Here is a 13,030-nt window from a genome sequence, read left to right on the forward strand (position 1 = left end):
TTTTTTAAAAATGTTCTTCTGGAGGGTTAATACTTTGTCCCTTGATTGTTTCTTTTGTAAAGGCCATTGCTTTAATGCCAGGATAACTAAGAGTTGTATCGCAGACGTGCTGAAGGGGCAGCAGAAATGTGTCAAAGGAAATGCACTGAAGTTCTATTTTTATTACAAGAGATTTTAGACTAGAATATATGTCTGTACAGGGAAGAGTGCTTCTTATTTATTATTCTTTGATGATAATTATTATTGTTTCAAGGTTTTTTGTTTTTTGGGGTTTTTTTTTAAACTTTTTGTTATTGGGGGGGGAAAGAAACTTTTTATTACATCTGTGTGTCTTTTTCATGATGTTCTTGTATCTTGAACTGGTGACAAAAAGTTAAGACGCCGAGTCGTCGGCTGGTACCAGAAGATCAAGTGCCCTGCGGATTTCACACAGCAAAATTTCTAGTCATTAAAGAAATAAAAACAAAAAATGCACCAGACTCTGAGGTCGTGACTTTCTTCTTTTTGGCCTTAGCGGAACATTTTGAACAGAACAGTTTGTCAAGTTTAGGACAAATTGTTTTCACACATTTGATGATTTCTTAACATTATCAGCATTGGCTTCAGTTGAAAAGCAGACAAAACGTTAAAATCATATGATAAATATCTACTGTTGCCAAAGTGCTTACTCAGAGGGGGTCATATGATTGTCTGGGATTTTAGCTTTGTACTATTGTAGGGTCTTTACCTTACAATACAAAAGCGCCTTGAGGTGACTGTTGTTGTCATTTGGTGCTATATAAATAAAATGCAATTGAAGTTATTTTGATGGGAAAATGGGAAATGGATGCAGTGATTTATTGGAACATGCAGTGCATGAGGCACAAACAGAGCTTGTACAATCTAACCTTTATTCATCAAGACATGCTGGACGCTCTTAGGCAAGCTTGTAATTTCTGTAAGTATAGAGCATAGACCTTCAGCACAGATGCTTTAGCCCAGGGGTGTCAGACAGAAGGCCCACACCTCATGCATGTCCCCTGCACCACTAGCCGTTTCTTCTCGTTTTTAATGCCCTACCTTACCTCCTTTTTAAAATAAACATTCATTCACCTCTCTTTAATATGTGGGGATCTGCCTAGCCTTCCCCAAACTGCATTTTTAATCTGTGCTCAAACCATGTGCCATTATCTATTAGAAATGCAGTCAAACCTAGATGAGGATGTGGTGAGTAAATGTGTAGTTAAACATTTTTATACTGACAGAAAGGGGAATTTCACTGGTCTGGCCCACTTAGGATCTCCTCCAGTTTTCTTCTGTTTTATAATGACATGACTTAAGATACTGTTCATCTGCCGTAGGTTGTTTTTTAGACCTGAAACCCGTGTTTGCCCTGCACTTATCAAGTTTCCTCAATTTTCTATGGAGCACACTGTGCTGAGATAACCTATGGCATGTGCCACAGATTTAACTAAACAAATGGGAACAAATGATGTTTTTTTTTATGACAGTCTCCTCTTAACAGGTAAAGATTATATTTAAAACTGAAAATGAGTGAAAAAGCAGCCAACTTCCAAAGAAAACCACTGAAAAAACCTTCAGAAAGCTCAAGACTTTTGCACAGTTCAATATGTGTTAAGGTGTGTTAAGATCTAGGGTTTGTTCACAATATGTTCGTGCAGATTATCCTTTGAGCTCTCGTGCCTGTAAAGCAGCAAGCACAGTAATCACAATCAAACTGAGTGTTCGAGATGTTTCTGTCAGCGAGCCAGGCAGCTGTACAGCTTCAGCACCCCCACTAGATGTCACCAGTTTCAGATGAAAAATATATTTCTCTTCCATGAAGCTGCTATGCTAGAATCAGGGCGTACTCCTAAGCCTCAGCTCAGAACCACTGGAGCAAGTCTGCTTCCTGGTCTCACTGGCTTTAGATTTCATTGGGGTCAGCAGGTGACACACCTTCTAATTCTTAACCAGAAGTTATAAGTTCCAAGAACTGTGACTGTCTATATGTGTCATTCTGTTACTCCCATTTTTTTTATTATGAAAGCACATATATTTATCACTTCTAAAGAATTAGTTTGAGATTATGAAGATCAGCTTTATCAAGCCTCACAATCTTCTGATCACGCTGGCACGCGCAACTCTCGGTGTGCGTCGGGCAGTGTAAAACAAGATCAACACACAGGGCAATATTCAGATAAACAGTATCTCTCCCATCGCGTCTCAGGCCATCCGGTGTTTTTGGTCTTACTTTTAGTTTGCACAGCAATGTTTAATCACACAACCAGCAAGAGATTACGTAAAGCTTACTCAGCCGTTACACGCCAGTTTTTTTGACGAGGAGCCAAAAACCTGAGAGCTGGTGTGAATAAAATGTTGCACAGAAAGTATTAAAAAACAGGCAGCAGTGGGGCACTTTTATTTTTAGACACTTAGTCCATCAAAAGCAGTCTGAAGCAACAGATTCGTCTTCCTCCTCCGAAACATTGCAGATGCCAACGCCTTACGGAGCCCTGCTGGGATAGTAGGAAGTTTTATCAAGGAGTCAACTGAGGAGGGTGGATTTTTAATTAAAAGTAAACAGCTTCCAGGACAGAAGCCTGCAAAGACATCATTGTGTGGTTTAATATAAAGACACTCTCTGGCTATTCCTCTTGCTTGCTGTCTTTTCCACTGCTTTGCATGCAGTGATGCAGAGGGCTGCCTAATGTGACACGTCGATCCCCGGGGGTGTGCTTTAGGAGGACACATCTGTGTTTCTCAGGGAGCTGAACTACTAACCTCTGGGAGACAAATGTGAAGAATTCCCCCAATCACAAAGCAGCAGTGATAGCGGTCACACCACATCACACAATCCCCACATTTTTATGTAAGAGGAAAATGTGTTCCCCTCCCCTAAACAAGACTGTCAGATTACATCTAGACACTTGATAGACTTGTGCCAAGTTGGTGTAAAAGAGGCTGAGCCGTAGAGTGCACCACGTATTGGGGCGACTGTGGTTCAGAGGGTTGGGAAGCTCGTCTTGTAACCGGAAGGTTGCTGGTTCGATCCCCTGCTCTGTCTGTCCTGGTCGTTGTGTCCTTGGGCAAGACACTTCACCTACCACCTACTGGTGTTGGCGCGATATGGCAGCCTCGCTTCTGTCAGTCTGTGGCTACCACTGTAGGTTCACCTCTTCCTATTTTATGTTTAAGTCGCTGTCTTGTGTTTTTTCCAGCATACTTTCCATATCCAAGTGTTTTCCGGGCATGCCTGCCCTACAGAGGAAAAGTGCTGTCTGCTTCCTGCTTGTTCTGCACATTCATGCGTAAGCTTTTATCAGCTCTTATAGCAAACAAACAGTAGATTCTGTCATCCTCTCATGTCCATCTGTCACTGGCAGCTTTGCATGCTTCCTCTGTCATTAGAATGGGGAAAAAACAATGGCTAAAATGTATTGTTTCATCATAACAGCTTGACATACTCAAAATTTTGCTATTCATTACTTCATTTTCCTATCAGATAGCTGATGAGCATTTGGGAAATGACAGCAATGAAGCGCAATAGTGATAATCCAACGTGTACTTAATGTATTTACATGTTTGAAGGCGGCCATTTGGCTATCTGCGTGACTCTGGCACGGCTGACCTGCCTTGGCTTGACTTGACCGAGAGACCAAGTGCATGTGGGCAGGGATGAGCCACACTATCTGTGTGCTCAACTTCACCACGGATTGAGGATGGAGGGGTGTGATTTTGATCTGGTGTCACAAGTTTTCAAAGCACACCCACGGTTTCATGTTATACTTCTTTGGGTTAGGGTTACAGCCTTGATTACTCAAGAAAAAGGGTCACAGTGTCTCTGATATATCTGCATGTTAATCTTTGGAAACAAAAAGCATTGTGCTGGGATTCTGGAAATCAATTAACCTTTATTCTATTGATCATTTGATACAATACAGAAACTGTTACTGAGAAGACAAAGTTAGTTTAATTTAAAATGTCTCCATTGCATACCAGCATATCGCAGCATCTCCCCTCCCACAGTGGTCACAGTGATCCATTGTCTTGTTCCTCCTCCCCGTGTTTCCGCTTTATTAGATAAACAACTCTTCAGACCTCACGTCTTCCTCCATCCCCTTCTTCCACCTCTCACCTTATCCACCAGCACAAAGCCAGGCAATCCCTCATTCAAAATCAGACCGGTATCATAAATGTCATTCAAATGTAATCTCTAAATGACATTTACCTCTGTTACAGATGACTTCCAGAGCAGCAGATACTTGGAAAATGTGCCACAAGCTCACACATCCTGGGGTCCTACACTGAAAGTCCATGACAGGCAGATGTGGGTGGAGCTTTCAATGTGTCATCAAGTGAGAGGGGCGAGGAGATGTATAAAAAAGAGTGGCACAGTTCAGACAGCTTCAGACCAGACACTGGCAGCACATGAAGAACACAGTTGCAACTGTATGGATAACAGTCTCTGCAGAGCTCCATCCGTCCACTATGTCTGCTCAGAGCAGCGTTCTGCTTCTCGTCACTCTTTGGGCTTCAGTGCAAGATGGTAAGTGCTATATATTCTTTTTCAGTGGGGTGTTCATGGCACAGTTTTTTGTAAGACAACAGCCTACAATCAACTATATTTACACACTGGCATTAATCACAGCCACACTGTGCGCAGTGACATGTTAAATATGCAACATACAGCAGCTTGTTTGTAACACCTTTAAAGCTGCTGCTGTTTTTAAACCTAAAATCACAAAGAGAAACTGGAGTGTTTGTGAGTCCTTATTATGCCAAAGTATTCATAGATTCATTTGCTTGGTCATTGTAAATGATCAGAATCAATTTGAATCTAGATCGGTGTTTCTCTCTATATATATATATATATATCTTTTTAAATATGTGGAAAATAACGAAAGTGAGCCAGACTACTGACAGGTATTGTTACTTAGCTGGAGCTGATGTTGTGTTTGGTTAACCCTTCCCATCTCTGACTAGGTTTAGGTCTACCAGTGATGAACCAGATGGAGGTGGAGGTTCAAGAAAGAGTCCCAACACATCGATTGAGGACCAAACGCTGTGCCTGCTCTAACCCGCTGGACTCAGAGTGTCACTATTTCTGCCACCTGGACATCATATGGATCAACACACCCAGGTGAGCTTAAAAGGAAGCGCCGTGAAAAATGCCTGAAGGCTCTGAGCATATTTTCCTGTATAGTAGTGACACATCTCACAGCCTTGCAGCCCAGACGCTGCAGAACAACTTTGCTGTCATTATCACTGTAGTCGGCAGCAGTGAGATATCAAAGAGCAAAGTCTGCAGGCTGGTTATATCACGAGCAAGGCACTGACTTTGTATTTCTCTCTACAGCAAGACAACAGTTTATGGTCTTGGTGGTGCTTTTTCTCGACGCAGACGATCCACTGGCCGCTGCACATGTGCCAACCGCGATGACCAACCCTGCACCAAATTCTGCTATCTCAGGTGAGCACCTCATACAGCCTCAAAACCTCAATGTAAAGCACTAGATTAAAGGCAAAGCTGAGAATATATGTTTAGCTCACTGTAGGTAAAGGCAGGTAATATTTCCCTTTGAGGATGACAGGGAGAAGTAGGTATAAGGAAACAGCTCGTGCTATTATTAGCCTAAATATGTTTTCACTGAGTCCCACTTGTCCAAGGGTGTGACTGTCAAAACAATGCAGCTGGAGCTGAGGGAGTGGAGTAAGCGTACAAAGTTCAAGCAGGTTGTTTCTGATCGGCTTAGATGTGCAGATTACACAGATCGTGTAATAAAGCCGGCCTGGTCCCTGTCCTGTGATTTATGTATCTGGATCTGGATATCAGTGAAGCGCTAAACAGAGAACACAAGAAGAGGCATGGTTGAATGGCAGCATTCTTCAAACCTTGACAGAAACGATAACTGCTGATTGTGGGCCTGGAACATAAAACATTTAGTGAGCCTGTAAAGATAAGAGTCTTTTAGGTTAACACAGAGTGCTAAAAAATAAGCAGCGCTGGATCATGATCAATAAAAGTTTTTAAAGTGACAACCTTCAGCTTAAGCATGACTATTGGTGTTTTATTGGCTCTTTCTCTGCAGCCCTGAAATCAAAACTCTGCAAAGACAAAAACGGCACTCAGTCAGCATTCTCAGGTGAGCTGTGAAAGTTTTTAAAATGCCTTTAAAACCGATATATAAGTTATATTATGATGATTATGATGATATTTGAAGTTGGTGGCTGACGTTTGTCTTTTTTGTGTGCAGCAGAGTGAAGAGGGCGCAGGGTGCACATGATTCAGACAGAGGCAAGTCTCCGTGGGCTCAGGTGAAGCGCGCTGGCTAAACAGTGGAGCTACTGGAGCAGGGGGAAAATGAGAGAGAGAGCAGTGAGCACCTGAACAAATTACCCTCCTTTGATACAGAGGAGGGGAAACAAAGGGCTGAGAGATGAGTCCCACACAGGAAGGCCATGGAGAAAAGCCAAAGCGCCACAAAGATCGTCTGTTCGTACCTGCAATTAGGGGGCGGAAAATATGCCGCCAGTTCTGCAGGCGTAATGGAAACAGAAGAAGAGGATCGCAGCTGATATGAGTTATCAGGTCATGTGTGACTTTTGCCTTTTGGTGTGTCAGAGCTGTGTGACTGTGCAGACAGGCCAGGCCAGCACCGACTAAGAAGACAGAAAGAGGAAGAGGAGACTTGTACTTCGTATGTACGAGTCATATTTTTGCTGTTGCATAAGACTCTATTTACTATATTATAGAGCTCTAATACTACAGCTTATAAAATTAACTTTTTCACTATCATTGGGGGTTTTTGACTTTGTTAAATGAAGTTTTTTTTTCAAGGATATTACAAGATTTCTGTACAAAAGCATATTGTGTGTAAAAGTAAATACATTTATAAAGCTGTCAGTTCTTTTAATCAAACAATAAAGAAAATGCACATGACGTTGTGTGCGTTGTCTTATGTTATGTCTCTTACGTTTCACTTTGTGGCGTCCTGTGTTTGCTTCAGGAAAGCAGAGAGGTGATTACTCTTAATAAATCACATGGGAAAATTGATCTGAGGGAACCATATTTAGCAGCTGTTGCTATTCAATTGTGTGTGGATCAAACATATTGTCAGAGATCAAACAGAGGCCTGACATGGGTGAATGGTTCAGGAATCTGCGCTTCACATCAGTTATAAGTTTACCTGCTGTTCAAAGGCAGCACAGGCTTTGTTTTCATAAGGATCTATGGAAAGAATGCATGTTTTTGTAAACCAGAGGGTGAGAACACGCTTTGAAATTCCCACTCGCTCCGTGTTCCTTACCGACTGTTTGTACAGCACATACTCTCCGTTCACACGTGAATATGTAAGAGGGCAGATGAGCGTCAAAGTCCCAAAGGAAGCAATTATCAGAGATGATTTATCTGTCATCAAATGGATAAAGTGGAAGAAAACTGACCGGCCCTCACTTTCTAATCAAAAAACACTAACAGCTACACACGAGTGATAGTATGCCTTTTTATTTCTGGAGTAGGATTTCCTGCTTGACTGCATTTCTTTTCAGGTCATAACTTCCCTTCAACGCTTTCTGGGGAGACCCCCTGCAGCCCACTTTTCCAAACAGGCCTGAACACAGTCTCAGCTTTTCCTCACAAACAGACTGCCTGAATCCACAGTGGACACAGTAATAGCAGACATCTTCAGATGCAGTTTCACAACGCTTCACACAGCTCTGATACTCTGCTTTATCCTTGCCTTACAAGCTACCTGCAATACATGAAAGAAGAAGTGAGAGCAGGGAAATGACAGGAAGTCTATATACGTTCATTCGGGGTTGATGTTGTGGTCATGCATTTTAAATTAGGGCATTTCCTCATTCTGCTTGCCAAGAGGGACCAACAGCAGTAATAAACAACTGTAATGACTGTAATGATTAATAATTAACTTACAAAGAAATATGACTGTGTCAGCTAAGCTGTGAGAAAGCACAGGCTGTCTCAGTGCAGAACTCTGTCCATGGTGCTGGAACAGGAGAGGCTCTAGTAAACCACGTTACTGCTGATGGATGAGCTTTACTGGTTTCCACCAACACTCTGGCAGTATTTCTCCATTGCCAGTAGAGAGTGCGCTACTCAGGCCTTTTATAAATGATCAGCTTTTGTCCTTCAATATAAATTGCTTTCCAATTTCATTCAGATACAGAAAATACAAGCATGGTGCATAAAATAAAAAAGTTAGTAAATTAAGATGTAAAATTGAAATGTGTGTATGAAAACAGGCTGGAAAAATCCAAAACAGTGGACATGCACTATGCCCTAAATTGCACGTGAGTGAGTTATCTCTTGATCTAAAAAAAAAAAAGAAAGTCTGACAAACATTAAACTGAATTTTATGCACTTGCCAATTTTGTGTTTAATTGGTTTCCACAAAGACAAAAGCCGTTTGGGTGTAGCTGTTATGTTTCAGTGGTGTGTCTTACAGATACCTTGTGGGAGGTGTAATAGACAAGTGGCTGTACAATAATAATACAATAACAATGTTTCTCCAATTTTGTGTCAAATGATGATTAAAAAAGAATCATGTGTCGATGTACAAACACCTGACCTTTGATTTTGTGAAACTTTGTAGTGGTTGTATAGCTGTTCTGCAACTTCAGTGTCTTAGTACAGCGTCACTGCACTTGTAACCACATCAGGATGCTGTTTTTTCAGTCCTATAAAGCCACACTACAGGGATTAATAATGGTGAGCAGGTAGATTGCCCTTCATTTCCAATTATTTTATGAATATTTTTAAAATAAAATAGATAAAGTGGTTAAAGCTGTGGCAAGAGAAGAAACAATTCATCTACAATCAATCAAATTATAGGTAATAGCTCATAGTGCACTGAGCAAATACACTATATTGCCATTGCTCACCTACACATATGAACTTGATGTGCATTCCATTCTTAATCCAGTGGGATTATTATGATGTTCACCCCTTTGCAGTTATAACAGCCTAAACTGTGCAGGAGTGTTTATGGAAATTTCTGACCATGTTACACTGATGTTGAATGGAAGCTGTTCCATCAGGTCTGGGAAGTTCTTTCACACCAAACTTGGTCATCCATGTCTTTATGGACTTTGCGCACTGGTGCGCAGTCATGTTGGAACAGGAAGGGGCCATCCCAAATGTCTTGGTACGCTGAAACATTAAGAGTTCCTTTCACTGGAACTAAGGGGCCAAGCCCAACTCCTAAAGCACAAGCTCACACCATAACCCCCCTTCCACCAAACTTTATACTTGGCACAGTGCAGTCAGACAAATACTGTCCCCCCAGCAATTACCAAACCCTGGATTGCCAGCGTGATTCGTTGTTCCAGTTCTGTTCAATTCAGTTTTATTTATATCTTGACAAATTACAATAAGAGTTGCCTCAAGGCCAGAGAACACATCTCACTGCAGCTGGCTCTGTGATTTTTCCGTGGACTACTGCTTTGTCGCTGTTGTTCCCAGTTGCTTCCATTTTGCTATAATGCCACTAACAACTGACTGTGGAATATTTAGTGGTGAAGAAATTTCATGACTGGACTTGTTGCATCCTATCACGGTACCACGCTTGAATTCACTAAGCTCCTGAGAGCGACCCATTCACAAATGTTTGTAGAAGCAGCCTGCAGGCTTGGTGGTTTGATGTTATATACTTGTGACCTGGATGGGTCAGGGAAAAATGATGGCAGTACCGTGTATTTTATCGCCAGTTCTTCTGTCTTTATCGTGACTTACTGATCATGATTATGCTGTGCACAGAGATATACAATACAAATACCAAGGTCTTGCTTCTGCCATCTTCAGCCATCTCCAATGCAGGAAGTTCCTCTTTACCAATCAGACAAACTCTCTTTATCTCAGTGATAAGTCCAATTGTCCATTATTCTCCCGGTTCTTCACTCCTTCTGTGTCACATTCAGCATTGTGTTGCATACATGAGCACTGATTTGCCCATTGACGACTGAAGGCTACACACACCTAAAGTCAGTACGAGTTACATATCATGGTCACCTGGTTTATTGATTGAGTATAGCTGTGTTTTAACCTTTGACAAAGTGGTGAAGATGCGGACCGTACTGGAGATTCTAGCTTGCGCTGCAACGTTTGTGCTTTATATTGAAACGTTGTTTTAATTAAACACAAGAGCACAAATAGTTTCTACAGTGTGCTTCTTTCTGAAAAGCCAGTTTGTCTGTGAAGCTGCTCCTTCCACTAACACGCAACGTACAGCAGAATTCAGGCTTGACATAAGTACCTCTCAGAGCCATAGTTTTCCACAGATATAATTTCCTGCCTATTCCTTTAATCATCTTTCATGGGATGCAGAGTTTTGGTGAGGAACTGTAGTTCGTGGAATGATGACTCAATAATTGATCAGAATAAATGCATGTCTGGGATACAGAGCATTTCTTCACCTGCAGGTATGTGACGAAGCTGTTAAACCCCTCTAAAGTCATAATTATTACTTGTGTTCTCCTAATACCAATACTGACAGCTCTCCTAATATGAGTTATGTAAGTGACAGATTGTGTTTGGGTTCATGCTTTTGTAACGTGAGAGTTGTTTTCTCAGCAAACACAGACGCTGACCTGTCAGCTGAAATATTTCATACCTGTCTGTGTATATTTCACAACTAGGCAGACATCATACAGTCAACACCAGTTTCCTGAAAATCCATCTTGTTTATTCATATGGTAAGCATGATGCAGTTGCACAACACTGAATTCTCCAAATGACTCATTCACCGCACCGGCAGTGACCCTGGAGTTTAATTAGCTTCAAATGATCACATAACATAACACACAGCCCCTACTGATTCAGCACACTCTGTAAACATTCCTGAAATGCTTTGGCTTTCTGCACTCCGCTTTACTTCAAAAGGCATTTTCTGGGTCACAGCCAACTGGCATTGATCAGGATCGTTAACAGCATGTTCCCTCTCTTAAAATAGCCTGCTGTATCACCCATCCTTAACCAAGAATAAAAGCTCAGCAGTAAATCAAGAAAATGTGGACATGTTAAATGTGTAAGATAATTGCATAGGAATTGAAAAGCCCTCTGTCCTCCTTCTGTTCATCCTGGGCACCATTAAGTGCGTTTAATGGTGTTTGCTACTATAAAGGAGTGCAACCTTGTCAGTTTGATTTAACCTCCTAGGACCTGGCGTCCACATATGTGGACATCACATTTTTGGTTGTCTAGACCAAAATACTAAATTTTGCTCTACAAGTGCCTGATATCCACTTACGAGGACATTATACTGCCTCTGTTTCATCAAAATTTAAAACAAACATCCTCATATGTGGCTCTCATTTTTCTTAGAAACAAAAATTAAGTTAAAAAAAAAATCTGGTGATTCTTTGTTTTTGCATTCATCGGATCTCAATATGCCCAAATATCAAAGAGAAATTAAAAATGCATGCCATGGAAGAGTTCAGGTCTTAGGAGGTTAAAGAAAGAAAAAGCTAGTGTTCTGTTTAAAGTGTAAATAAAAACAGAATGTAGTCATCTGCAAATCATTTAAAGACTCTTTGAAAATACAACATAACAAGCTGAACTGTGTGCTGACGGCAGATGTTGAAAATAAGACATTTTTCATTTTGGAAAGAATGCATCACTTGGAAAAAGCTGGCAGAGGAGCATGTTTGTCACTGTGTTGCATCAAATCTTCTTGTAGCAAGTTTCGTCTGTCATACTTTGTCAATGGTTGACTGCTTTAGCTCCTAAACTTTTTTTTATGACTGAGCCATGCTGGTCCATCCTGTAAAAATCTTTCACCATAATACTGTTGCAGATGTTTGCTTTAAACCTGTTTGCAAAGAACACACCACGTGGCCCTTCTCTTTAGTCTAGAGGACACAGTCTCCTTCATTTTCAGGAGAAAATCTGAATTTACTTGGTTGGACCACAGGACTTCAGTCCACTTTAAATGATCTCTGTTACACAAAAGGTGGCGTGTTATGTTCTTGCTTAAACCTTATTTTACAAAATGTATCGCAAAGAAGCATTTCAGCGTGCAAGAACTGTATTCAGAAGTATTTCCAACCCCAAGCACCAATTTCAAATAGCACTGAGAAATGTTATTGTTAAATTGCTGAACCACTCATGCGTGAAATATTTCACAGCTTGGTGAACCTCTTCCCATCTTTTCACCTGATACACTCTCAGATCACATTATTAAATAACTTAGTTTTCACATACTCCAGCGTGTTAAGCATTACTAAGTATTGTATAGGAAGTATACCATCTCAAGTTCTTAATGTGCTGCAGGCATCAAATTCAGAATGAGTATATTCTTGTTTTTCTTGGTTTCACCTTTTAATGTGTTGCTTTTGTGCACTTTTCAATTAAATCTGGAGTTTAAACGATTTTACAAATAACTGCATTGTGTTTTTGTTGTTGTTGTTTTTTAACAGGACTGTATTAGGTATTCATAAAAATTCTTATCAACAACTACAGACTGATGTTGTCACATACACAACTGTTCTCTGGGTATGTAGACAAGTCAAGCCAACTTTATTTATAAACAGCTTTAAAACAGCAAGCACTGATCAAGGTGCTTAACATTAAGGAATACATTAATACTAATACTACTAATAATAATAAGAATAAGAAGAATATATTTAAAAATGGGGAAAAGTACATTAAAGCACAATTTGCATATATGTATAAAATACACAGCAATAGCCCAGTATGTTAGCCACATACAGTACAGACACATACACATTACGCTCATATATGCACACAGCTGTTCCTTTATAAGGGATGGTTTTGTTTTGTTTTTGTTTTTATTTCCAGTCTGTTTACTGAATCTTGCGATCAAAAACACAAAATAACCTTTACAGTAAATCAAGTGTGAGTTTTACCCTCCATTGTGCACTGCAGTCATTCTTTACCACCAGAGCACAGGATCATTTTTCTGTATTTTGGCTGAAACAGCTGCCTGTCCCATTCATGTCAACATATGCACCACTTAACCCGTGGAGGATTCCACACTGTGCAGTACCTAGCTGTTTTTTTTAAACTTGGCTC

General features: G+C 40.6%; 1 protein-coding gene across 2 annotated transcripts; it reads left to right on the plus strand.

Annotated features, from left to right (window-relative positions):
* Positions 1-4,285: 4,285 nt before the first annotated feature.
* LOC113032724 (endothelin-2) lies at positions 4,286-6,922 on the plus strand. 2 transcript variants are annotated; one of them, XM_026185784.2, is made up of 5 exons: positions 4,286-4,528; positions 4,966-5,122; positions 5,339-5,452; positions 6,072-6,125; positions 6,240-6,922. In XM_026185784.2, exons 1-5 carry the CDS (start codon positions 4,411-4,413, stop codon positions 6,313-6,315), a joined length of 519 nt encoding a protein of 172 aa, XP_026041569.2. In that variant the 5' UTR covers positions 4,286-4,410; the 3' UTR covers positions 6,316-6,922. The 2 variants fall into 2 exon arrangements, with proteins under 2 accessions (XP_026041569.2, XP_026041568.2); XM_026185783.2 differs by having other exon boundaries at positions 4,291-4,528; positions 6,237-6,922.
* The last annotated feature ends 6,108 nt before the right edge of the window (positions 6,923-13,030 follow it).

This window comes from Astatotilapia calliptera, chromosome 11 (assembly GCF_964374335.1).
Source record: "Astatotilapia calliptera chromosome 11, fAstCal68.1, whole genome shotgun sequence".
NCBI lineage: Eukaryota > Metazoa > Chordata > Actinopteri > Cichliformes > Cichlidae > Astatotilapia > Astatotilapia calliptera.